The sequence below is a fragment of the Canis aureus genome, chromosome 25 (assembly GCF_053574225.1).
Source record: "Canis aureus isolate CA01 chromosome 25, VMU_Caureus_v.1.0, whole genome shotgun sequence".
NCBI classification, from domain to species: Eukaryota; Metazoa; Chordata; class Mammalia; order Carnivora; family Canidae; genus Canis; species Canis aureus.
Window position 1 is genome coordinate 39,198,022 of NC_135635.1, and position 26,132 is coordinate 39,224,153.

The following is a 26,132-nucleotide window of genomic DNA, read 5'->3' on the forward strand; positions in this document are numbered from 1 at the left end:
CAGGCACAGCCCCGCACCAGTGAAGCCCATGACAGCCTTGGTGTCTCATAAACTCCCTCAGACACAAGAGTATCAAAATGTCTCTTTATTTGATAACCAAATTGTTCCTAACACACCCAGCCGCCTCCGCAGCTCCTCCGCAGCCAACTCTACAAGCGTCCCCTGGGCGCAGGCCTGGCCCCCCCAGACCTGCCTGAGGCCCCCCCGCCCCCCCCCACCCCACACACGCACCCCCAGGTTCCAGGCGGGGCTCGGGCCCACCCCGAGGCTGCCCAGGTGCCCATCACAGAGCCTGGACGGCAGGCGGGGATGAGTTCCCAGAGCTGAGGCAGGAGAAGGTGGGCTCTGTCTCAGAATGAGGGGTGTGAAGGTAGCAGCACGGCTACCTGGGAGACTTCTCGGGTCCTGGGGCCGGTGTCAGATCTCCTGGAGGAAGACAGCAGAAGTAAACCCCGGGCCATGCCTCATTCCCCTTGCGTCTGTGACCAGGTCCAGAGTGCCCAGCCACCACGCTTCCTTGGCTCATCTCCTCAGTCTCTTTCTACCTCATCCTACCCTTCTTTCCCTACCCCCCTTGTTTCCTGTCATTTTTAGCTTCAGATTTTTAGCGCGAGATCTTCTTCCCCTGCCTCCTCTCCTCCACCCAGCTTCTATCCTCCACCACCACCTCCACCCTCCTTCCCCTACCCCCACCATGCCCCAGACCTGTCCTTTCTGGCTGATCTACAGATGTGTCAGATGTGGCTATCCGCCCCACACGGGCCTCTTCCTTCCTTTCCCTCTCCTAATGTATTCTCCTAAGCCTTTCCTCACCCCTTTCCAGGCCCCTCTGGTCATCTCTACTCACCCTGAGACACACACCCTCCACCAGACTCCTAAGTCTGTCTTTCCAGGGGTTCTCCTTGCTATATCCCTTCCTCAGCCACCTCCTCAGCGAGCAACTTCTCTTGCCCTGACAGACCCTTGGCCTCCTCCTCCTGCCTCTCCATCGGCTTCCTTACTATCCTGGGAGGCGGGAAGAGCTACATAGATGTCTGCTCCAGTTCTGAGTCATGCTCAACCTCAGCCTCCTGCTCCTGGGTCTCCTTCAACCTCTGACGGATCTCATCAGCATCGGCCCGCTCCTCCTCTTCATAGAAATCTTTATCCAGGCGTTCGAGGTGTGCTATCTGCACCAGGGCCTCCTGGCGGTAGTCAGCCTCATCTGTACATGGGTTGTCCAATAGCACCAGGGCTCGCAGCTTGGGCAGGTCCCGAAGCTTGGCCAGCTCCTCCAGGTGGGTCACCATGTTGCCCCTGCCAGTGTGGTCAGGAGGGATTTACCCCGGGAGCATAATGGGTTTGGGGGCCCCTCCACTGCCGGGAATAGGGCCTCTGGGGGACTCTCCCACTGGGTTCCAGTTTCCCTAGAAACTGCTAGGCATAGCCAGATAGCATGACAGAGCCAGGGCTGTCCGACCTTCCTCCACTCCTGCCTCTCCCCTTCCAGGAAGCTGTGAGAGCCACAGTGTGTTCTGTAACACGCCAGTGTGCTGATCATAGTTCTCCTTCTGCAGCCACAAAGCTGGGTCACAGCCCTGTCTTGTAGTTGGAGGGATGGGGAATCTCCCTCCCAGGGTCAGACTTCTTCTCTGTCAGTCGTATCTAAGTCGTATCAAAGGTTAGAAAGGAGGCCCCAGGCCAGTGGAGCAGGAACTAGATCTAAGCTCAGAAAGGTGGGTGCTGTGTTGGTGCTCCCCTCAGAAAGGAGCCTAGGGTTAGGGATGGTCTGAGGCCTCCTGGCCTGAGGAACAAGCTTCATCTAATGTGCCTCATCGTGCAGTATGTTTCTTTTCATGTTCTTGCCTCATGCCTTTATGAAATCAGATTTTTTTTAAGGTTTTATTTATTTATGAGAGAGAGAGAGAGGCGCAGAGACACAGGCAGAGGGAGAAGCAGGCTCCACGCAGGAAGCCTGACATGGGACTCAATCCCAGGTCTCCAGGATCAGGCCCTGGGCTGAAGGCGGTGCTAAACCGCTGAGCCACCTGGGCTGCCTATGAAATCAGGTTTAATCGTTTCCGCCTTAACCTCAATAGAGGTGACTAAACCTCATGAAGAGTTTATCACCGGAGCGCTCCGTGCACTCTGTGCTGGACTGTCCTGTGCTTTGCAGGGCGGGGGGCTTAGTATCTTTGGCCCCAGAGGCATTTCCCAGTCATTGAGATACCTCTTTCCCACTACCCTTACTTCCAAACAACCCCAGTTAGCAGCCACTGAAGGCTGGGGCAGGGTGGGGAGGGGTCTCTTATCTCTATCTGGACCATCAATAAGAAAAGAGCACTCCCCCAACCCTACCCAACCAGAATGGCAGAACTAATTAGCAAAAGATCGCTCTAAGAACCATGGCAAGAACTGGGAGCTTCAAGGTGTAACCGTCTCTCCCTACTTGGAGGTTCTCTTTCCATTGCCAGCTTTGAGAATTTGACTAAGCAGGCAATTTCCTGACATCTTACTTAAAGAAACATGCATAAAATCCTCCATCAGATGAAGAAAATCCCCCAGATCAATCCTCAGTGGCTTTCTATCTAAAGATTTTCTCTCAAATACTCGTCTCTCCTCAAATAGGAGCACATCTTGTGTTTTATATCAGTAAGGGAGCCATCTTCTCAGGAGAAGAGAGGCAGGAAATGGGAAGGAGAAATAGGGGTCCAGGAGATGTATTAGGGCAGTGGAAATTTACATGGAATAGGACCAAGAAAAGAGAATTGGAGCCAGACTGCAAGTCCCTTGAGAATGAGGACCATCTCTGGCATATAGCGTGTTCTCAATAACTGTGGGTTGATTGAATAGAGAATCAGAGAGGGATGCCTGGGTGGTTCAGTGGTTGAGTGTCTACCTTTGGCTCAAGTCATGATCTGAGTCTTGGAATCGAGTCCTGCGTCAGGCTTCCTCCAGGGAGTCTACTTCTCCGTCTGCCTTATGTCTCTTCCTCTCTCTGTGTGTCCCTCATGAATAAATAAATAAAATCTTTAAAAAGAAAATTATAGCAGAGAACTTCTCTAGTCTGGAGAAGGAAACAGCCATCCAAGTCTAAGAGGCACAGAGAAACCCCCCTCAAAGTCTATCTCTTACGAATAAATAAATAAAATCCTAAAAAAAAAAAAAAAAATCAGGGATCCCAGGCTATACATAGTCAGGAAAGGAGGGGTAAATATCAGGTTGGAGAATGAGGTGAGAATCTAGGAGTGGACTAGGATTGGGGGTTTGGAACCAGGGAAGAACACGAGGTCAAGAGCTTCTCCTGGTCCAGGGCAGGAACAAGGTGGGACCTGGAAGGGGTGCCTACCTCAGGTTGAGATACTGCAGTGATGCCATTTCCTTGGAGAAGCCACTCAGAGTTTCAATCTGGTTGTCTCGAAGATGCAAGGTAGTGAGATTGCTTAGGTTCTCCAAACCCTCCACCTTCTTCAGCATGTTCTGGGCCTAGCCCCCAGGATACAGTCCATGGATTGGGAAAAGGTGGTAGGGACAGGGAAGAGAAGTCAAAGATGCAGGAAACTTAAGAGTGGAGATGGAAGGGTGAAGGAGGGGAGTGAAGATGGGTAGAGATGGGTGTAAACAGTAAAGAAGCCTAGGAGAAGCTGCTGGTCCAGAGAAAGGCAGCAGTAACCCCCTGCTGCTCATCCCATCAAAGCCACCTCTGATTCAGGAGGAGATGCTTCAAACCACCCGGATGCCCAAGAACCCTCACTGCTCCACTGAGGAGGAATGCCTTCAGCACCATCCTAGAATGAAGAAGCTCACAAGTCAAAAAGACTTAACATTTCAGTGGCTCCCTTGGCTTGATATCTGTACCTGGGTTATGGCAAATTATGCTACAACCTGTGTCAAAACAAATTGTCTCTATTCTCATGTATTATGCATTAGCAGCCCTGCTAGGTAGTAAGGATCTTGTCTGTTTTAATTTTGCATCCCCACAGCATCTGGCACCAAGTGAGTGCTCAATAAATGATAATGATAAATGAACCAAATGATCGTGATGATGATGGTGTTAGTAGAGCCTACTAGAAGCCAGGCATCCTGGCCCCCAGAACACCACCCTTTTCCCTACACCAACCACCCTCTAACCCAGCGAGCTACCAGGTAGAGGTTCTTCAGCTTAGGAAGATTGATTCCCAGAGTGCTCTCCAGCTGGTTCCCCCGAAGCTCCAGTGTGTGCAGGCTAAGCAGCTTCTGGGGGTCCAGACCTGTCACCCTGCGGATGCGGTTCCCTAAGGAGCAGGAGAGTGTTAAGAACTCAGAGGACCGCTTCAAATGTTCAGCAGCAGAGCCTGAATGTTGGGAGCCTCTGCATCATCCTCTCCCTCCCATATGAGGTGGCTATGAGGAGGGACAGCTCCAGACTTAACACCTCTGGGGCCCTGGGGCACTCCTTCTCCTCCCTCAAATCTTGGCTCAGATGTCAGCTTTTCAATGACCCTTGTCCTAACCAACCTGTTTGCAGTTGCTACCTGTGCCTATCTCTAGTCCCTTTATCCTAATCTATTTTCCACCACACATATCTCCTCTTAACATACTCTATAGATTTACTTAGTTATTACGTTTACTGATAGTTGTCTGTCTCCCCCTGACTAGAATGGAAGCTGTATGAGACTAGGGATTTTGTTTGTTCACTGCTACATCTCCAGCACATAGAAATGTCATAATGGCATAAGGACTGTCTGAATGAATGGATGGATGGATGGAAATTGCTGTGCGGCACAGCCAAAGACCACACTGCCCACTTCTCTTGGCCCCAAGCTAGGAAGGAGAGAACCTTGTGTAGCCCAACTTAAGGACCTACCTTTGAGATCCAGGCTGCCCAGACGAGGGTGAGAGATGCCCTCAGTGTCAGTGATCTGGTTATGGGCAAAACTGGCAACCTGCAGGTAGGGCAGTTCATTCAGCTGGGCACTCCGCAGATTGTTGCCATCAGCCTTGAGCCAGAGCAGGTGGGTAAGGTAATTGAGTGGCGACAAGTCTGTCAGGTGGTTCTCAGAAACATCCACATAGCGCAGATGGATGTAGGAACGCAACAAGTAGATGTCTGTCAGGTCCCTAAGAGATGAAGGAGGCCAGAGTTAGGGTTAAGTACCCAGTAAGGAGCAGAGGTGCTAAAGCAGAGGACAATGTGGAGATGGAGAAGAATGGGTGACTGATGGGAGTGGTGAGGGAGGAGGAGAGAAGATAGGTGGGTTCTTAACAGTGATCAGGGGCATATGTCTGCAAAGAGCCGAGAACCGACATTCTGATGGACAATTGAAGGAGTCCAGTAGGAATTCCCCAGGCTAGCTCTAATGTGGGGAGTCACAGGGCTCTGGAAAAGCAAATTCTATCCTTCCCTTCCACTGGCCAGAGTAAGAGAGATCCAAACTCCCAGCAGCAACACCCAGGAATGAGGGTGAGAAAGGAGATTGGGCCCTACGACGGCAGCCTGGTCCTCCGTAAGCGCACCTCTCTTTAACCTCCAGCTTGACATAAGCATGAGCCAGTCCATTGCCTGTCTTACAGAGCAAAGAAAGCCCTTCCTTCAACATGTCCTCTGTGAGTGGCGTGGGCATCCACTGCAAGAGGAAGTGGAATCAGGCATCCCCTTCCAGCCCAACCCGATCCCTTAGCCTTAGGACCCCACCAATTCCAGGATTTCATGCTCTCACTTCCTCTGAGTACTCCTCTCCCTCCTTCTTGTAGTCCTCCCACTCCTCTGTTTCCTTCTCATCATCTTCCTTTTCCAGATCATCCTGATCTGGCTCGAAATCTTCCAGGTCTTCATCTGACATCTTTCTTCTCTGTTGACGACTCTGGAGTAACAGATCAAGCTCAGTGCCCCTCCCAAGAAAGAATGTCTGTCTCCTCGGCTCTCTGTTCCCTTGCCTCCATTGACGGGATACCCTTCCCATCCATCATCCCTGACCTCCTCCCAACTGCGTTTCTCTCCTTATCCCTGCGAACACCTCATTTTGACTCCCAGCCTCCACTTCTGATGTCCCACCAAGGACTTCTGTCCCTTCAGTACGCCTTTCCAGGCCTTTCCAGCCCTCCAGCGGGGCTCCAACTGTCTCATTGTAGCTCCGCCTCCCTGCTTCTTGGCCTTCTCCTCCCCAGTTCTTCCCACCTCCTCCTTAAGCCACGTTCCCCTACCAACCTCCTACAACCCTCTCCTCCTTTCTATTCCTAACTCATGCTCCATTCATTTCTTTTTTACTTTCCCACCCTATCTAGCCCCATTTCCCTGTCCCCTCTGGGGCACCAGACTGATGCAGTCTCCAACCCTCCCACCCAATCCTTCGCAGAGGGCGCAGACCCTGCCTGGCTCTGCTCCGCTAAAGGTGAGGTTCCGGAGAGGGTCTTGGCTCTGACTGGGAAAGGTTGTTTTGGAAGAGGGGAAAGGCTCAAGGAGGCGTTGTGTACTGCTGTTATGGCAACGAGGGGGCGGGACACTTGGCTACTTCTTTGGGGCAACCGCTGAGAGGAGGGCCTCGAGGGGCCCGCGACAAACTGAACGGAAAATCCGCCCCAGAGCAAGCGGACCTGTAGTCGCCCGGTAAAGAGGCCAAATTCCCAATCCGATTACAAGCGTTAATTGGCAGGTAGCAGGAAGCAGTGGGTGGGGCTTGGAACTGAGAAGTGGGAGGGGAGATGGGTGGGGCTATGCGAAGTCACTCCAGACGTTAAAGGGACCGCACATCCTCAAAACAAAAGTATTGTGAATTCCAAAGAAATATGCTCTGAAGCTAAAGGGGGAAGAGGAGCAAGAAATCCCAAGGTACGTGGTCTGGTTTCTACTCCCACCCCAGCCTTGCACTCAGTTGACCTTTGGAAGGTGGCTTGGTGGAGTGGAAGGAGCCCAGGCCAATGTACCTTAAGACCTGGGTTGAAGTCTTGGCAGATCTGCAGTTCACTAGCAGCTTACCTAAGACTACTTTCTCATCTGTAAAATAGGCTTAGCTACACCAACTGAGGGGTATGAGTGCGAGCGTAATCTATGCTAGTACATTGTAGATTGCTAAACCCAATCTACAATGGGTTGGGTTGTAGATTGCTTCTCACTTTTCCTCATAACTTGGACTAGTTTGATACAAACTTCTTGGGGGTGCTAGTAAGAGAGAAAATCCAACAAGTGCCCAATGAAAAACTCTTCATCCAACGTTGTTATATAGACAACAAGACCTGATAGAGCCATGCCCAGGCACTCAGGTCTGTGTGACTTGTTGAAAGAGATGAGAAAAAAGTTAAGATTCAACAAATATTTCCAGAGCATTTGTGTCAGATACTGTATGAGATGCTTTCACAAGTGATTTAATTTTTACATCAATCCTGTGAGATAAATACTTGAAAGAAGAGGAAACTAAAGCTCAGGGCAGTTAATATTTATGACACAATTCCTGCCGGGAGAAAGGAAGACAGTACCAATCTTTTTTAAAAAATATTTTATTTATTTATTCATGAGAGACACACAGAGAGAGAGAGAGAGAGGCAGAGACACAGGCAGAGGGAGAAGCAGGCTCCACGCAGGGAGCCTGATGTGGGACTTGATCTGGGGTCTCCAGGATCACACCCTGGGCTGAAGGCGGCGCTAAACTGCTGAGCCACCAGGGCTGCCCCAAGACAGTACCAATCTTATGGAATCTAATATAAATAAAACAATTAGGCAACAAGGTAAGAAATCATATGATTGTTAAATTGTGTGTTACAGATATTATAAAACACGCAAAGTGATCTAATGGAAGATGTGGTGGGCTGGAAATCAGGACATGTTATCTCCTGCCCTGTCCAGCTTGGATAATACAGACAAATCTGTTTGAGGGACGCCTGGGTGGCCCAGTTGGTTAAGCGTCTGTCTTCTGCTCAGGTCGTGATCTTGGGGTCTTGGGATCGAGCCCACAGCAGGGACCCTGCCTCTCCATCTCCCCTGCCTGCCTGCTCCCCATGCTGTGCTCTCTCTCTGTGTGTCAAATAAATAAATAAAATATTTTTTTAAAAAATCTATTCACTTGATATCATGGAACTAGTAGGGGCTGTAAAGTCAGACACACCAGGTTCAAAACCCACTCTACCATTTAATAGCTATGTGTTCCTCAGCAGGTTATATGATTTTACTGAGGTTTAATTTTCACATTTGTGAAATGGGGATAAACATGTCCACTTCCAGAAGAATTCTTAGAAGGTTAAAAGAGACAATAGGGGGAAACCGCCTTATACTTAGTTGACCCTCCTCAGCCAGGATCTCCCTGCCCTCCCCACTTCCCGCCTGTTTCCTCAGTCCTGGGATTGTTCTGTGGAGTAAGACAGTAAACATGAAAACACTCGAGAAGGTTAGAAATGCCGGTGCCAATAAATGATACCATATTACTGGAGTGGGAAAGGAAGAGTCCATGTGGTTTGATGTACCCAAAGGGAAAGGATGTGGTTTTTCACTGGCCCAGAAGAAAGAAGAAGACCTATTAGGTGGGAACAAAAAGCCATGACAGAAAGATCGGGGAAGTATCACTGAGCATACTTTTATTAAGCACTTTCTCTGTACCAGGCTGTAAGTACTGGGCACTCAAAGACAGTAAAACAGTTCTCGTCATCTAGAGCCTTACAAGCCACTGACTGGGTTAAGTAAACGAGTAATTCAATATAATGAGACAGATGTTATAATAATGATACCTGACACTTACAAAGCTTTTACTGAGTGCCGGGGGATAATTTTATAGTACATGTATCTAGATAATATCATATGTTCAGGGCAGAGATTCCAGACAGAGGAAGCACTTTTCATAAGGCCTAGCGGAGAAAGAGCCCAACTGGTACCTGTGCAAAGAAAGTAGGTAGTTCTACTGGATGGAACAGTAGATATGCTTACAGGGATGAGGCAGGAGCTGCAAACAGAGCTGATCACACTAAGGCTTTTATCCTAAAAACCGTGAGGAACCACTAGAGGTTTTATTTTGTGTTTCATTGACGAGGATTGAATCTACACTGTGTAATGACAGCTAGATGCCTACATCCTCTTTGATGACATCCTTTCCTCTAGAATGGTCTAGGTAGAATTTCCTGGAATTATAAAAGTAATATTGAATTAAACTTAAAATGCAAATACTAGAGAAGTGTATATAGAGGAACACACAAGTCCATGAACTCCATCCAGCATCACTATCATTTATGAATAAAGATATGGATTTTTTTTAAAGACAAAAATGCTATCAATCATACACACTGTTCAACAGGATTATTTTCATTTAATAATATGTCTTGGACATCTTTCATATCATTGATCATATATCTACCTCTTTCTTTTTGATAGTTGCCTATTATATGGACATATGGTCATTTTTAACTATTCCCTATTGCTGGATATTAACTTTATTATTTTTTTTAAGATTTATTTATTTATTCATGATAGACATAGAGAGAGAAAGAGAGAGAGAGGCAGAGACACAGGATGAGGGAGAAGCAGGCTCCATGCCGGGAGCCCGTCGTGGGACTCGATGATCCCGGGACTCCAGGATCGCGCCCTGGGCCAAAGGCAGGCGCCAAACCGCTGAGCCACCCAGGGATCCCCTGGATATTAACTTTAAAAAATTGTCAACATTGGGGCACCTGGCTGGCTCAGTGAGTAGAACATGAGACTCCTGATCTTTGGGTTGTGAACTTGAACCCCATGTTGGGGGTAGAGTTTCCTTTGAAAAAATGCTTTTTCAAGTTGTTTTTCATGTTACTGTGAATCATTAATTTTTTAATTGATGTTTAGGAGCTCTTTATGATTTGGAGACTGTGGCAGAAACTGCCAGTTGCTTACCTATTATTCAGTCTACCCTTCTTCCTTACTAACTGAACTGTTTTTAAGCAGCATTATTTTATTTTTTAAAAAAAGATCTTCTGGGACACCTGTGTGGCTCAGCGGTTTGGCACCTGCCTTTGGCCCAGGGCATGGTCTTGGAGTCTCGGGATCGAGTCCCACGTCTTCTGGGGGGCTCAGTGGTTTGTGATCCCGGGTACCCAGGATCGAGTCCCACATTGGGGTCCCCACAGGGAGCCTGCTTCTCTCTGCCTAAGTCTCTGTCTCTCTCTCTCTGTGTCTCTCATAAATAAATAAAATCTTTAAAAATACAGTAAAATGAAATGTAGAATGCAGTGGCTTTTAGTATATTCAGAGTTGTGCAACCATTACCACAATTTTAGAACCTTTTTGTTACCCCAAAAAGGAACCCGATGTCCCTTAGCCATCATGTTCCTCCCCTCTCCCCACTCACCTCTGCCCTGGTAACCATTAATTTATGTCCTGTCTCTATAGATTTGTCTATTTTGTGTATTTTATATAAATGAAATCCTATAACATGTAGTCCTACGTGACTACCTTCTTTCACCTTAGCATTGTATTTTCTTTTTTTTTTAAAGAATTTATTTATTTAGTCATGAGAGACACAGAGACATAGGAAGAGAGAGGAGAAGCAGGCTCCATGCAGAGAGTCCGATGAGGACTCAAACCCAGGACTCCAGGATCACGCCCTGAGCCAAAGGCAGACGCCCAACCACTGAGCCACCCAGGTGTCCTAGCATCGTTTTCTTTTTCTTTCTTTCTTTCTTTCTTTCTTTCTTTCTTTCTTTCTTTCTTTCTTTCTTTTTCTTTCTTTTCTTTCTTTCCTTCTTTCTTTCTTTCTTTCTTCTTTCTTTCTTTTTCTTTCTTTCTCTCTTTCTTTCTTTCTTTCTTTCTTTCTCTTTCTTTCTCTCTCTCTTTCTTCTTTCTTTCTTTCTTTCTTTCTTTCTTTCTTTCTTTCTCTTTCTTTCTTTCTTCTTTCTTCTCTTTCTAAAGATTTATTTACTTATTCATGAGAGACACAGAGAGAGAGAGAGAGGCAGAGACACAGGCAGAGGGAGAAGCAGGGTCCATGAAGGGAACCGGATGCGGGACTCTATCTCGAGTCTCCAGGATCATGCCCTGGGCTGAAGGGGGCGCTAAACCGCTGAGCTACGCGGGTTGCCCAGCATCATATTTTCAAGGTTCCTCCATGTTGTAGTATCTACCAGTATTTCATCCCTTTTGAGAGCTGAGCAATGTTCCATTGCATGATTTATACCACATTTTATTTTTTCATTCATCAATTGATGGATATTTGGGTTGTTTCCATTTCTTGGCTATTATGAGTAATGCTGTTATGAACATTCATATACAAATTTTTGTGTGGCCATATGTTTTAATTTCTCTTGCTTACATACCCAATTAATATCAATACAAAAATAATACTTTTAGTATCAAAATATTGAATTCTATGCTATAATGAATAGATTCCAAAGGAGGACATAATTCTTTGCCACAGAGATTTCATTCTGAAATATTTACAGTATCAAAATATTCATTCAGTCAACTATATGTTGAGCATTTGCTATGTACTAAGCATTTTGCTAAGAGCCTAATGTTATATGCAAATCCTCAGAAGGAAACTATTTCATTTGAACAATCTATTACAGGAGTGCCTGGCTGACTCAGTTGGTAGAGCATGTGACTCTTGATCTTGGAGTTGTGAATTCAAGCCCCATGTTAGGTGTAGAGATTACTTAAAAATAAAAAATAAAAAAGTTTCAAAAAAGTGAAAAATCTATTACAAATACAACCTGACCTCAGGCATTTCAACTTAGTTTATTGGCAATTTTTTCCTTACAGGTAGAACTGTAAGGAGTGGAATTGCTGGGTCATATGGTAACACTATATTTAACTTTTTAAGGAACTGCCACATTGTTTTCCAAAGTGGCTGCACCATTTAACATTTCCACCAACAGTGTTTGAGGGTTCTAATTTTGCCATATCCTGGTCAACATTTATTATTATCTGTGTTTTTGATTCTAACCATCCTAGCGGCTGTGTTGTGGTATTTTCTTGTGGTTTTGATTTTCATTTCTCTGATGGCTAAAAATATTGAGCATTTTTTTATGTGTTTATCAGCCATTTGTATATCTTCTTTGGAGAACTGTCTATTCAGACTGTTTATTTTTTAACTGGGGTTTTCAGTCTTCTCATTATTAAGCTAACAGAACTTTTATATTACTGGGGGCAGCATTGTACCCAGCTAAAAAAATATTTCTCAGCCTGCATTGCTGATAGGTCAATGATATTATTAGTGAAAGTCACTGGATGAAACTTCTAGAAAGTCCCTTTTTCCTCTCCCTTTCTCTTACTGTCTAAAACAGGATGTGGTGGCTGCCATTCTAGCAACTACATGGGACCGTAAGATGATGGCAAGAACATAAGCCACATGCTAAAATGCTAGAACAAATATAGAGAGCAGCATATGAAATATAAACTATCACGAAGCTCTTATACTAACCCTGAACTGCCTCTGGAGACTTAATTTTATAAAAGAGAAAATAGGTTAAGCCACTGGGTTTGGGGGATCTATGTTGTAGCCAGATGCAATTCTTACCTGATTATAACCAATTATCTCAAAACGTAGTAGCTTGAAACAGCATTCATTATCTCAGTTTCTCTGATCAGGAATCCAAGAGTGGCTTAGCTGGGCTGCATCCAACTGTTGGCTAGGGCTGCAATCATCTGAAGGCTTGACCGAGGCTGAAAGATTTGCCTCCAAGGTTCATCCATGATATGACAGCTGGCAAGATAGTTCCTTGCCATATGGCTTCTCTATAGGGCCACCTGACTGTCTTCACAATATCACAGCTGGCCTCCCCCAGAGCAAGGGATCCAAGAGAGAAAGAGGCCAAGATGAAAGTCTCTATAGGGCCACCTGACTGTCTTCACAATATTGCAGCTGGCCTCCCCCAGAGCAAGGGATCCAAGAGAGAAAGGCCAAGATGAAAGCCACTATGCCTTTTATGACAGTCTCCAAAGTCACATACCACTACTTCCACTTTATTCTGTTCTTTAGGAGCTAGAGCCACCCAGGTGCTCTATACCTTATTATTTCTAATAATAAAATAGATAGCCTGTCTATTTAATAGAGAGAAGTGGAGGATTCGATAAAGTTTAAGATGGTGGGTCACCTGGGTGGCTCAGTGGTTGAGTCTGCCTTTGGATTGAATCATGATCCTGGAGTCCTAGGATCAAGTCTCCCATTAGGCTCCCCAGAGGGAGCCTGCTTCTCCCTTTGCCTGTGTCTCTGCCATGCTGTGTCTCTTTTTTTTTTTTTTTTTTTTTTAATTTTTATTTATTTATGATAGTCACAGAGAGAGAAAGAGAGAGAGGCAGAGACACAGGCAGAGGGAGAAGCAGGCTCCATGCACCGGGAGCCCGATGTGGGATTTGATCCCGGGTCTCCAGGATCGCGCCCTGGGCCAAAGGCAGGCGCCAAACTGCTGCGCCACCCAGGGATCCCCATGCTGTGTCTCTTGTGAATAAATAAGTAAAATCTTGAAAGAAAAAGAAAGAAAGAGAGAAAGAAGAGAGAAAGAAGGGTGAAAGAGAGAGAAAGAGAGAAAGAGAGAAAGAAAAGAAAGAAAGAAAAAGAAAGAAAGAAAGAAAGAAGAAAGAAAGAAAGAAAGAAAGAAAGAAAGAAAGAAAGAAAGAAAGAAAGAAAGAAAGAAAGGAAGGAAGGAAGGAAGGAAGGGAGGAAGGAAGGAAGAGAGAGATCTATTTGGAGGTAGAATGGATTACTCTCTTTACTGGGAGGCCAGTGAGGAAAAGTGTCATTGAGGGAGAAAAAAATGACAAGGATGACCCCATGGGTTTCTGATTTGAACATCTGAATGGTGATACAGAAGAAAAGCAGAGTTAGGGGGAAAGATACAGGATTTGGTTTTGGCTATGTTAAGTTTGAGATGTCTGTGAGTCACCTAAAGGGAGAAGTAGGAGGTTAGCTAGATAAGCCTGGCACTGAGAAAAGAGTTCTTGGTTGAAAATAGAAATTTGGAATTCAGTGTAATATGCAATGATATGCTGAAGCTGGGTCATACAGGCTTGTAAGAACTGATACTTTTTCATGAATTCTGTAAGCCAGGTGTTAAAGGCAGTCATTATTTTTTTAAAAATTGCATACATATGATTTAACTAAATTGTGTTTTATATATTTTTAAAAATTTTTTTAGGGCTGCCTGGGTGGCTCAGCTGGTCAGTTAGACGTCTGCCTTTGGCTCAGGTCATGAGAGTGTGTGTGTGGTGGGGCGGGGGAGCTGCTTTTCCCTCTGCCTGCTGCTCCCCATGCTTGTGCTCACTCTCTCTCTCAAAAACGATTTTAAGTAATCTCCACACCCAACGTAGGCCTCAAACTCACGACTCAGAGATCAAGAGTCGCACACTCTACTTACTGACCGAGCCGGTCAAGCACCCCTAAATAAATTACATATTTTATTTATATATATTTTAAGAATAAGAAGTATTTACAAGTCATCACTTTCCAATTATTTCTACTATATTTTTATAGTAGCTTGCCATAACAAAACACTGAGTATTTTAACAAGAAAATTTAATTTTCTCATAGTTCTGGAGGCAAGAAGTCTTAGGGCAACGTGTCAGTAAGTAGGTTTGGTTTCTTCTGAGGCCCTTCTTGCAGATGACTGCCTTATTGTGTCCTCACACAGTCTTCTCTGTGCACTGCACTTTTGTGTCCAAATTTCCTCTTCTCAAACTGACACCAGTCAGATTTGGGCCTACCTGACGGCCTCATTTTAACTTAATCATCACTTTAAAGGGCCTATTTCCAAATACACCACATTCTGAGGTACTGGGAGTTAAAGCTTCAAAATATGGACCAGAAGAGGGCAAATTCCACACCTAACAATGTTGCTATTATCTATGTTCTTAAAGTTATTTACCTCTTGAAATCAGTCATGGGTGGAGTATTTAGCGTTTCAGTAAATGCTCCAAATTAGGGCTTTTTGTTCTCCCCGCCATGCCGCCATGCCCGGTGTCATTTAGTAGCACATCACAACTAGGAAGGTGTTAGTCTCGAGTATAATTTGAATCTGAAAAGGAAGAAATACACACACACACACACACACACACACACAGGAGTGTGTATATGTAGATGGTGTACAGTGCATAACCTACATATAGCTTATGTAGCTTACATATAGCTTATATATATATTTTTTTTTTAATTTATTCATTCATGAGAGATCCAGAGAGAGAGAGGCAGAGAAAGAGGCAGAGGAAGGAGGCTCCCTGCAGGGAGCCTGATGCAGCACTCTACCCCTGGACCCTGGGAACATGACCAGAGCCAAAGGCAGACACTCAACCAGTGAGCCACCCAGGTGTCCCTCGATGTTCTTTTAAGAAGTAATCGGGGACATCCTCCCATCGGTTTGGATTTACCCACAGGGATAAAACGTCCTTCCCTCCTCCCTACACTTTGAGAATCATTGAGGAGGAATGAACCAAGCACAAGCCAGTGCTATACCCCATTAAGATTCACTAGAAGGGGCATCTGGGTGGCTCGGTGGTTGAGCAGCTGCCTTTGGCTCAGGTCGAAATCCCTCGGTCCTAGGATTAGGATGGGGTCCTAAGTCGGGCTCCCTGCAGGGAGTCTATTCTTCCCTCTGCCTAGGTCTCTGCCTCTCTCTCTCTCATGAATGAATAAATGTTAAAAAAAAAAAAAAAAAAAAAGAGAGAGAGACGGAGGGGGGGTTCACTAGAAGTAGAGGCCCTGAAGGATATAAAGGTGGAAGAAAAACTAGAAAAACTCGAGTCAGTATTTTTAAAATTAGCAAGGATAAACAAAAGCGTATTAGACTTGGCAAGCAAGATATCTGATGACTAATCTAGGTGAGGTTTGCGGAGCTAAAGCGTTTATGATCATCATAATAGGTGTGCGCTCCTTTACCCTAGCGTTTCTAGTAGAACCGGGGTGTCTCCTACTTCCGGCCTCCCCGCTCCAAGGTGCACAGAGCTTCACTCCCTCAGGGTGGGCAGGCCTCTACACTGGTCGGGGAGGCCAGGGGGCGGAGCGAGGAACTGCGAGGTGGAACCACAGGGCGCCTCTGACTGTAGAGCCCCAGCAGGTGAGCCTGGAGCCCGAACCTGGCCGACGGCCCCGGCCCTTCCACGCCTCTCTGGAGCCCTGAACCAGAGCCCCCGTCCGCCGCCCGCTTCAGGGGCCGTCGCCTCCGAGCGCCGGTTCTCAGCTTCGGGCTCGGGCTTCCGCCCCGGGGCCTTTGTTCCGGCGCAGAACGTTCCAGACGCGCCGGAAGGCGGCTGGCGGGGGCGGGGCTGCCTCCGCGGCGGTCGGCCACGGGTGCGGCCGCTGGGGGGCGCGCGAGCCCCGGCTCAGGCCGCCCGCCCACGTGACCGCGGCGGGCCAGGAGGCCGCCCCCGCCCGCCCCCGCCCGCCCCCGCCCGCCGCCGCCCGCCGCCGCCCGCCGCCCCCGCCCGCCGCCAGCTCCGCCGCGGTTACGAAACGAGCGCCCGGGGCGGCGGCGCGGGGAGCCGCGCGTCGCCCAGGCCGACGGATTTTCCGTCGCCATTTCGTCGCCGCCCTTGTGTTTTGCGAGCGGCTCCCCTCTTTAAGTCCTGATGCTGCCACCGGCAGCCCCGTAGTCTGGGGCGGGTCGTGTCGCCTCCCCAGGCCGCGGGCTACGAATCTGTAAAAATGGGGATCTCCTGGCGCGGAGATGTCAGGTCTCCTGGGATGCGGCGGAGTTTCATCGTAGGCGCCGGCGTGAGCCCGTTAAACAGGGCCGGAGGCTGCGAGCCAGCGTTGGGTTCCGCGCGGGCGTCCGACCGCGGGCCAGACCGTGTTCTCCGGGGCTCCAGTTCTCGCGGTTCCTCCGTCCGACGGGGCGGACCGCAGTGCTCGTATTACGGTTTTAAAACCAGGTTCTAGCGTTCAGATGCCTCTTTTGTACCACGCACGCCCCGTGTGAAGCACCACGGCCGTCTGTCCGCCCCAGCGTGGCACGTTAATACGACCCCAAGAAATCCTCTCGAGTGGTCAAGAGCCCACGAATTTGGGAGCCAGGTCATCAAGCTCTCCCCCAACTGCTAGAGCGACAGCGAAGTACAGGTGATGATAAGCCTTTAATGAAGACTGAAAGAGCACTGAACTTACTGGTGGGAAAAAGGAGTCAGGTATATGAGCTTAATGACGGCAGTACCTGGCAAGGCAAGGAAAAAGAAACTCAAGTCAGAGTTCAAGCCTCCTGCCAGAGAAGACAGCTTCAGGTGGAAGAATTTCAAACATAGCCAAGGAGAACAGGGAGTAAAACTCACCCGGAGCTACTAAAAACAATTATTGGCCAAATAGCTATCTTCTGTAATAGAATGAGGCTGGTATCTTGGGGCTGGGGGGGGCGCAGGGGACAAGGCCCAACTGCTTTTATTTTTATTTATTTATTTAAAAAAATTTTTTTCTTTGATTTTTTTATTTATTTATGATAGGCACACAGTGAGAGAGAGAGAGGCAGAGACACAGGCAGAGGGAGAAGCAGGCTCCATGCACCGGGAGCCCGACGTGGGATTCGATCCCGGGTCTCCAGGGTCGCGCCCTGGGCCAAAGGCAGGCGCTAAACCGCTGCGCCACCCGGGGATCCCCCCCAACTGCTTTTATATTTCCAAACTAGAAACACAGGCCCTGGATTGAAAACAATTAATGACCTTGTGACCACCGTTCTGTCCCTCTTTCATGGCGGCAGTGTAGCCCTGTATGTAATAAAGCCAGACATGTTCTACAGTGATACAAATGCCAGTGCCCTAAAAAACAAAAAAGATCTGCTTGTACTCCAGCAATTAAATGCAAAGTGCTAGGTGACTGCAGCGCTTTCCACAATTGGGATTTATAGTTCTACATTCTAGAAATCCAGTAGGACCTTATAGAGAAAGGCTTTGGCTTTAGTGTTGAGCATAGACTACAGTACCATCTGAGGGGCCACACTGTATGAACGTGCTCCAAAAGACGTAAAAGGCTACCTCTCCCCAATATCACCCTTGTCCTTCACTTTGCTGACCTAGGCAGGATTTGCTGTTTCAAAGCCACATCTATGGGAATGAGTGAGATTCCTCTCTGACTCCCAGAGCCATGAGTGCTGACCCTAATCTAAATGTGATAATGAGGGGTGCCTGGGTGGCTCAGTCAATCAAGCATCTGTCTTTGGCTCTGGTCATGATCCCAGGGTCCTGGTATAGAGCTCTCTGTTGGGTTCCCTGCTCAGCAGGGATCAGAGAGCCTGCTTCTCCCTCTCCCTCTCTGCTTCTTCCTCCCTCTGCTTCTCCCTCTCCTTTCCCTCTGCCTGCCATTCTGGCTGCTTATACTCTGTGTCACATAGATAAAATTGTTAAAAATAAGTAAATGTGGTAATGTGTTGGAAGAGTTGGACAATCTTCAGTATTGCCAGTTACATCACTTATATTAAACAGTCATGGCAACAATCAAGCTTAAAACAGCCCATGCATGTTAAGAAGAATGTGTTTAGGATTTTAAGGGGTTTCTATTAACCAAGAAATGAAACACACTGTTCAAGTGGCCTAGCAAGTGAATCATGTTAGGTTTGTGAAAGAAATTGAAGCTGGAAGCCACAGAGAAACACTAATAAAAAGAATGAGGAACTGATAAAATCATCCCAGAAGATAAAGATATGATAAACAGGAAGGGAAACCCAGATCACTTCTTCATAAATATGTTAAAATTGCTGCAAAAATGGTGAAATACCTGAATGATTTCATTCCTTTTTTTTTTTTTTTTTTCAAAGTAGGAGCCTCATCTAACATGGAGCTGGACTTGATGAGATGCCGTGGAGTTCCATCATAGGTGCATCTAACGTGAACTAGTTAAATAGGGCAGAAGGTTGCCAGCCACAGTTCCGTGCAAGTGTCAGATGGGAGACCAGACTTTGTTCTCTTTGGCTCTCACAACCCTGAGATCAAGACCTGAGGCTGAAATCAGGAGTTGGGAATGCTTACCCCACTGAGCCACACAGGTGTCACTGAATGATTTAACCTCAGAATAAAATCTCTCTGTGGAAGAAACCAGAAAATTAAATGTGGTTCACACTATGTCCTTATAACTCAGCAATTCTGTATATAAGTTATACACCCAACAAAAGTGAGTGCCTAGGTCCACTAAAAGACTTGTATAATACTGTACATAGTAGCTTTCTTTAGAACAGTTTGAAAACAACTCAGATGGCCAGCAACAGTAGAATAAATTGCAGTATGTCCATACAATGGAGTAATATAAAACAATGAAAATAATGAGCTACCATTTCATGCAACAAGATTAGAGGACTTACAGTCATAATGGTGAGAAAAATAAGTCAGGCACAAAAGAATATATGCTTTATGGTATATGAAATTGAACAGGCAAAGCTAATCTATACTGACAGAAGTTAAATAGGAGTTTACCTTTAAGGATGTAGTGTCAGGGAAAGGGCAAGAAGAAGCCTCTGGAATGCTAGAAACATTCTTGATCTTTTTGGTGATGGTCACACAGCACACGTAAAGATGCATTGAACAATTTAAGATTCATTTACTTTGTATTTGCTACAGCTCAATACAAAGTAACAAGATAAAACCACTTGTAACATTATGTAATATTTGAGCTGTTATCAACAAATGTTTGAGCAGTTCAAGATTCAGTGGTAACAACTGGTGAATACCATGTTTAAAACAACCAGCAGGGGATTCCTGGGTGGCTCAGCGGTTTGGCGCCTGCCTTTGGCCCCGGGCGTGATCCTGTCAACCCAGGATCCAGTCTCACGTCGGGCTCCCTGCATGGGGCCTGCTTCTCCCTCTGCCTGTGTCTCTGCCTCCCTCTCTCTCTCTCTCTCATGAATAAATAAATAAAATCTTAAAAAAAAAAAAAAAACCACCAGCAGCTGAGCAGGTGCAGTTCTCAACCTTGAACTAGAGTCGGCCGTGTTTGAGGCTTGCTCTTTGTCCCCGAAGCCTTCATCTACCCGGTTATCATACAGCTCCTGCACTAATATTCATCATAGGCCACTGCCCACAGTCATGATGTCATTTTTGTAGTCACACTGGCAAGAACACCCACATTGGGTAGATGATGGGTATTCAGGTTCACATCTTTTTGATATATTTTCTTGTCTTCAATTAAAATGATACAATTTTATTCATACATCATTGTATGATATTGCCTATACTATATTTTATAAATACAATATATAACATATTTTATAAATACTAAATGTAAAACTAACATATGCTATGTCTAATAGATGGGATAAATAAGGGATTTTCAAGGGTAACTTTGACGGTAAGACATTGTTGTCCTCTCATCTCTCCCAGCTCTCTATCCCCACAAAATGTGAAGCTTGTAGCCTAGTGCCTGACTTACAGAAACTGCCAGTTTAGCGCCTTCTGCCTAGACTCCCACCTCCCACAATCCACATGTGCTCTTCCCACCGAAGTTGCCAATGACCGAAAGATCTCCTTTAATCACACTTGAGTTTTCTGTTCAGTGTCTCCTCCTTAACCCTCTTACTCTACACGCTCTCTCTGGGACCTCTCACTGATTCTCATAGTTCAGCTTCTTTTTTCTTTTAATTTTTATTTATTTATGATAGTCACAGAGAGAGAGAGAGAGAGGCAGAGACACAGGCAGAGGGAGAAGCAGGCTCCATGCAGGGAGCCCGACGTGGGATTCGATCCCGGGTCTCCAGGATCGCGCCCTGGGCCAAAGGCAGGCGCCAAACCGCTGCGCCACCCAGGGATCCCTCTCTTTTCTTTTCTTTTCTTTTCTTTTCTTTTCTTTTCTTTTCTTTTCTTTTCTTTTCTTTCTTTTCTTTTCTTTTCTTTCTTTTCTTTTCTTTTCTTTTTTTCTTTCTTTTTTTCTTTTCCTTCCTTCCTTCCTTCCTTTCTTTCTCTTTCTTTCTTTCTTTTCTTTCTTTTCTTTCTTTCTTTCTTTCTTTCTTTCTTTCTTTCTTTCTTTCTTTCTTTCTTTCTTTCTTTCTTTTCTAGATTTTATGTATTTGAGTGAGATAGCAGGAGCAGGAGGGAGGAAGAGGGAGAAGCAGGATCCCTACTGAGCAGGAAGCCTGATTGGGGGGGCGGGGAACTCCAGGACTCAGGATTCAATCCCAGGACCCTGGAATCATGGCCTGAGCCAAAGGCAAATGCATAACCGGCTGAGCCCCTCAGGTGGCCTCATAGCTCAGCTTCTGACTAAAGAATGTCGAACCTCCCAAATTTATACCTCCAGCACAGGCCTCTTACTACTGCTCCAGCGCTGCAATTTTCATATGCATTCTGGATGGTTCCATCTGGTTGTTGCTCAGGCACCTCAAAAACATGTCCTAAAGTGAACTCACCATCCCTCCCTCACTCCTCTGGCCTGTTCCAATTGTTTGGTACTACCTTCCAACAATTTTCCAGGCTAAACCTCCCTTTCTCTCACCTCTGCATCTAATCAGCCCACGAATCTTGCAGTTTCATCAGTGTTTTCTTGAATTCTTTTCTTCCTTATTTCTACTGCCTTATTTCAGGTTCTTGACACTTGTCACCCAGGCTGCTATAACCGGTCTCTTCTAGTTCTCTTTCCCTTGAAACTTCCTCTATATTTTTGTGCCAGGATGGCTTTTCTAAATTTTTTAAAAGTAATCTTTACACCCAACATGGAGCTCAAACCCATGACCCTGAGATCAAGTGTTGCATGCTCTATCAACTGACCAACCGGGCACCCCCAGGGTGGTTTTTCTAAAATGAGTATCTGACTATGCTTCTCTCTTGCTCCCTTCCTATGTATCTCCCCATGACTGGCCTGTCCTGCGGAGGACATTTGCATTCCTTAACTTGGCCAACAAGGCCACTGTCATCTAGCACTGACTTCTCTACGCTTGTCTCTCATGCTTCCTTCTAGCTCCAGAGGGAGAAGCAGACTCCCAGCAGGCAGGGAGACCAACAAGGGGCTCTATTCTAGGAGCTGGGGATCATGACCAGAACCAAAGTCAGATGTGTAACCAACTGAGCCACCCAGGCGCTCCTGCTTCTGGCTTTTGGCCGAAGACCCCTCTGTCTCAAATGTCTTCTCTATGCAGCAGCCCTGTAGAACACCCATCCTGCAGAGCTACCTCTCCAGGTCAATTCCTCGTCATTCTTTGAGATTGAGCCCAGTGTTACCTCCTCCAGGACACTTGCTTAACTGCACTTGATTCTTGGTTAGAAGTCCCATTCCTTTGACTCCCATAATACTTTTATATCTCCACAATTTCATCTATTACATGATAAAAAAATTTTTTATAAATGTCCTGTTAACCTCCTTGGGGATTCACTGTTATACCTTCAGTGGCTTAACACAAATGGTTAAATTTGAACCAGAACTGCTTTGAGTTCACATGTAACTTCACTGAATGTCCTAGGCAGCAGATACCAACAGGATCTCCATTTTACAGAGGAAGAAACAGGCACTGAGGAAGTTAAGTAATTTGCTCAAGGGCAAGTGCATATTGGCCTTCAGGAATGCACACCAAGTTAGCCTGGCTCTACATTTGCCATCCTTCATCACTATATTACATTGCCTTTCTACAAGAGTGGACACTTAGTAAATTTTAACAATAGTTTTGCTTAGTGATTGCATCCTAGGTATCATACTTTGTGCTAAGTGCTTTACCTCAATTATTTCAACTCCACAACAATCCTGTGAGGTTAAGTACCATCATTATTCCCATTTTACATAAGAGGAAACAACTTTGGGGCACCTGGGTGGCTCAGTGGGTTGAGTATCTGACTCTTTGATTTCAGCTCAGGTCATGATCTCGGGATCCTGGGATGGAGCCCCTGTCCAGCTCTGTGCTCAGTGAGGAGTCGGCTTGAGATCCTCTCCCTCTGTCCCTTTCCCCCGTCTCATGAGTGAGAGCTCTCTCTCTCTCTCTCTCTCTCAAATAAAAACTTTAATGACAGAGGGAGAGAAAACAGGTTTAGAGAAGTTTGGTGACCTCTCCCCCAAGGTCATAGAGCTAGTTAGTGACATAGCTTCACTCACAACCAAAGTCTTAATCAGTATACTGCACCATATGAGACCGACAGCTCAGGAAGGCAGGGACGTCCAAGATGAAGACTAGAACAGCACGGAGACCTAGGACACCTACTTCTGAAAACAGAGTTCAGAACCTCGGGTATAGAACAGACCGACTCACAAGTGGGGCAGAAAGAGACCGGTCCAGAAACAGTGACCCAGAATCAAAGGGACATAGAAATAGATTTCTGTGCAATGAAAGCCCCTCCCTGAGGAATTGGTTGCCCAAGCAGCTCAAAGGTCTTGACGTCGGAGAACACACTTCCTGGGATCCCAAAGCACTGATAAATCAAAGAGCTCATTCTGAGCCCCGACCGCCTGGTGCAGACACCGCGGCCGCCAAGAAGGGTTAACCCCCCGGGGGCGGGGGGGGGCGGCGGGGACCGAGGTTACCCATCAGGAAATGGGCTCAAGGGGGGCGTGCCCTCCACTGGAGCGAGGGTCCCGGGTGTTAACCGCCCACGAGGAGCCCCCGCGGGGGCGTGGCCACGGGGAGGGGCGCGACCTGGGGCGGCGACCAGAGGGTTAACCGCCCGCGTGGGCCGCCGGGGGCGGGGCCGGGCCGGGCCGGGGCGGGGCGAGGCCGGGGGAGGTGCTGGATGGAGGCGGAAGCCGCCGGCAGTCTGCGCCCAGGTCTGCGCCCAGGTCTGCTCCCCGCGCGGCTCGCGGCTCGCCTTACCTTCGGCCGAGTTCCCCCTGAGGGCTGGTGACCTCTGGGCCTGGGAAGCTGAGCGAGGTTCGAGGGCGGTGACGGGGCACGGGGTGGGCAACAGGGACGGCCCGTGGAGGGATCCAGAGGGGCGAACTCGCGAGTCTCGAGAGAGCGGGACCGATGAGCGAGGGCAAGGTGATGGGCCTAGGACCTTTGGGGGAGCCAGGAGGGCGGGGAGGGATGGTGGGCAACCACGCGGCGAAAGCTGGGGTGCCAGGGCAAGGAGCTCCCGCCAGGATGCCGCACTTTAAACCCTCTTCTTTCCCAATTCCTCTCAGGTTAATCCCGAGCGGGAGCTGCTCAACTTTCAGAAGAGAGGGGCCCCAACAAGACTCGGGGATTCCTTCAACTCCTCACCTCCATGGGCCAGACGGCCCTGGCAGGGGGCAGCAGCAGCACCCCCACCCCACAGACCCTGTACCCTGACCTCTCTTGTCCTGAGGGCTTGGAGGAGCTGTTGTCTGCTCCCCCTCCTGATCTGGGAGCCCAACAGCGCCACGGCTGGAACCCCAAGGACTGCTCAGAGAACATCGAGGTCAAGGAAGGGGGGTTATGCTTTGAGCGGCGGCCGGTGGCCCAGAGCACTGATGGGGCCCGGGGTAAGAAGGGCTACTCGAGGGGCCTGCACGCCTGGGAGATCTGCTGGCCCCGGGAGCAGAGGGGTACCCACGCCGTGGTGGGCGTGGCCACGGCCCTCGCCCCGCTGCAGGCTGACCACTATGCGGCGCTGCTGGGCAGCAACAGCGAGTCGTGGGGCTGGGACATTGGGCGAGGGAAGCTGTACCATCAGAGCAAGGGGCCTGGGGCCCCTCAGTATCCAGCCAGACCTCACGGTGAGCAGCTGGAAGTGCCGGAGAGGCTGCTGGTGGTTCTGGACATGGAGGAGGGAACTCTGGGCTACGCTATTGGGGGCACCTACCTGGGGCCAGCCTTCCGCGGACTGAAGGGCAGGACCCTCTATCCGGCAGTAAGCGCTGTCTGGGGCCAGTGCCAGGTCCGCATCCGCTACCTGGGCGGAAGGAGAGGTGAGGCCTGGGGCAGGTGTGGGGAGAGTGTTCTGTTACTGATGGCCGCGGTTTGGGATGGAAGCTCGACGCCTTATAAGAGCAGAGGGAAATGGGCCTTCGTCTGACCTGCCTCTGACTTCTAGTCAGTGCAGGGCAGGGGAATGACAAAAGGTCCACACAGCTGTTACTTATCTTTATCGTCCCGGCAACAGTAGATATGAAAGCTAGGCTTGGGAAGGCCACTCACTAGTTAGTGGTGAGCCCACAGAACAGAGAGGCACTCCGGGGATTAGGACTTTATAGCAGGTGTTATCAGCTCCTGGTGCAAGAGATGTAAGGCATTAAATGGGGACTGGGCTAGGTGTGCGAAGAGGACTGGCAGTGCCAAGCACTCAGGGTGTGAACCAGATTCCCTGGGTTCTGACCGGTCTGTGCGCCCTTCCTTCCTCAGACCCCAGTAAGGGGACTTTGAGGCCCTGGGCACTTGGAAGGAAAGCAGTGAATGGCTCAGGGCCTTTGGGTGGGGCTATAGGGGTGGGACCTGCTTTAGGAAGGAGGGGGCCAGGGCTTGGGGCTGATGGAACCTCACGGCGCTCTGCAGCAGTCTTCAGCACAGGGTGGGTACCTCTCCACCCCTTACCCGTGGTCAGCTATTCTTTTTTTTTTTTTTTTAGTGGTCAGCTATTCTTGAGTGGGGGGAGGGCCATCCTTCCTTTGACTTCATCAGCCCCAGCCCCAAGGCTCTATGCAGTCAAAGCCTGGGCCAGCTACACCACTGTCTGAGCGTCCTTGATCTATTGATTAGAGGGCCTTAGTGAGAGCTTCACCCGCAGCTGACCAGGGATGTGTGAAATCTGTGATGCCTCCCAACCCAAGAGCAGGTGCAGAACTTCGGGGTGCCTTAGATCTCCCTATCAACCAAGATGCAGGGCAGGAAAGCAGCAGGGAACCTGGGCAGGACAGTGTAGTTTGAGGAAGTGTGGCTGGTGGCTATACCCCTACTTACCTTCCCCTCCTTCTCTCTCCCAGCGGAGCCACACTCCCTTCTGCACCTGAGCCGCCTGTGTGTGCGCCACGCCCTGGGGGATACCCGGCTTGGCCAGGTATCTGCTCTCCCCTTGCCCCCTGCCATGAAGCGCTACCTGCTCTACCAGTGACTCCTGTGATACCACAGATTGCGCTGGGGCCTTACTACCCATCCCCTGGGGGGTGGGGAGGCGGCACTGCTGGCCTAGACCAGCTACTACTTAAAGCCGGTGAGGCTGGGCCTCTACCCCAACCCAAGCTCTGGGGATCCAGCAGCCCCGAGCCACCCACAGGGGTGGCAGGGAGGGAGCTATTATTTGAGGCTATGGCCACCTGGTACGCAAGACATTTTTTCCAGTAAAAACAGTAAGAGACATGCTATTGCAGAAACCGGTTTGTGGTATTTTGTACGAGCGTCCTGTGGCTGTCTCAAGAAAGAAAAAGATGATATGGGCAAGTGTTGTGAAGAAG

General features: G+C 48.1%; 3 protein-coding genes across 10 annotated transcripts in view; 2 read left to right on the forward strand and 1 right to left on the reverse strand.

The window, feature by feature from the left end:
* PHB2 (prohibitin 2) overlaps positions 1-26,132 on the forward strand; it is a gene marked incomplete at its 3' end in the record, with an annotated part of 124,993 nt that overhangs the window by 52,199 nt on the left and 46,662 nt on the right. The gene's annotated exons all lie outside the window — the stretch shown is intronic.
* On the reverse strand, positions 206-16,110 carry LRRC23 (leucine rich repeat containing 23). 4 transcript variants are annotated; one of them, XM_077871248.1, is made up of 8 exons: positions 15,777-16,110; positions 14,770-14,919; positions 5,679-5,822; positions 4,826-5,079; positions 4,123-4,253; positions 3,329-3,465; positions 1,002-1,296; positions 206-426 (listed from the first exon to the last, which is right to left on the reverse strand). In XM_077871248.1, the coding sequence occupies exons 2-7, from the start codon at positions 14,784-14,786 to the stop codon at positions 1,023-1,025; spliced, it is 957 nt and encodes a 318-aa protein (XP_077727374.1). In that variant the 5' UTR covers positions 14,787-14,919; positions 15,777-16,110; the 3' UTR covers positions 206-426; positions 1,002-1,022. The 4 variants fall into 4 exon arrangements, with proteins under 4 accessions (XP_077727374.1, XP_077727373.1, XP_077727372.1 ...); XM_077871246.1 differs by lacking the exons at positions 14,770-14,919; positions 15,777-16,110 and adding exons at positions 5,476-5,585; positions 6,553-6,689 and having other exon boundaries at positions 207-426; XM_077871247.1 differs by lacking the exons at positions 14,770-14,919; positions 15,777-16,110 and adding an exon at positions 5,476-5,585 and having other exon boundaries at positions 1,062-1,296.
* On the forward strand, positions 15,779-26,051 carry SPSB2 (splA/ryanodine receptor domain and SOCS box containing 2). 5 transcript variants are annotated; one of them, XM_077871258.1, is made up of 3 exons: positions 15,779-15,954; positions 23,907-24,653; positions 25,665-26,051. In XM_077871258.1, exons 2-3 carry the CDS (start codon positions 23,990-23,992, stop codon positions 25,790-25,792), a joined length of 792 nt encoding a protein of 263 aa, XP_077727384.1. In that variant the 5' UTR covers positions 15,779-15,954; positions 23,907-23,989; the 3' UTR covers positions 25,793-26,051. The 5 variants fall into 5 exon arrangements, with proteins under 5 accessions (XP_077727384.1, XP_077727386.1, XP_077727383.1 ...); XM_077871260.1 differs by lacking the exon at positions 15,779-15,954 and adding an exon at positions 22,937-23,016; XM_077871257.1 differs by lacking the exon at positions 15,779-15,954 and adding an exon at positions 23,483-23,652.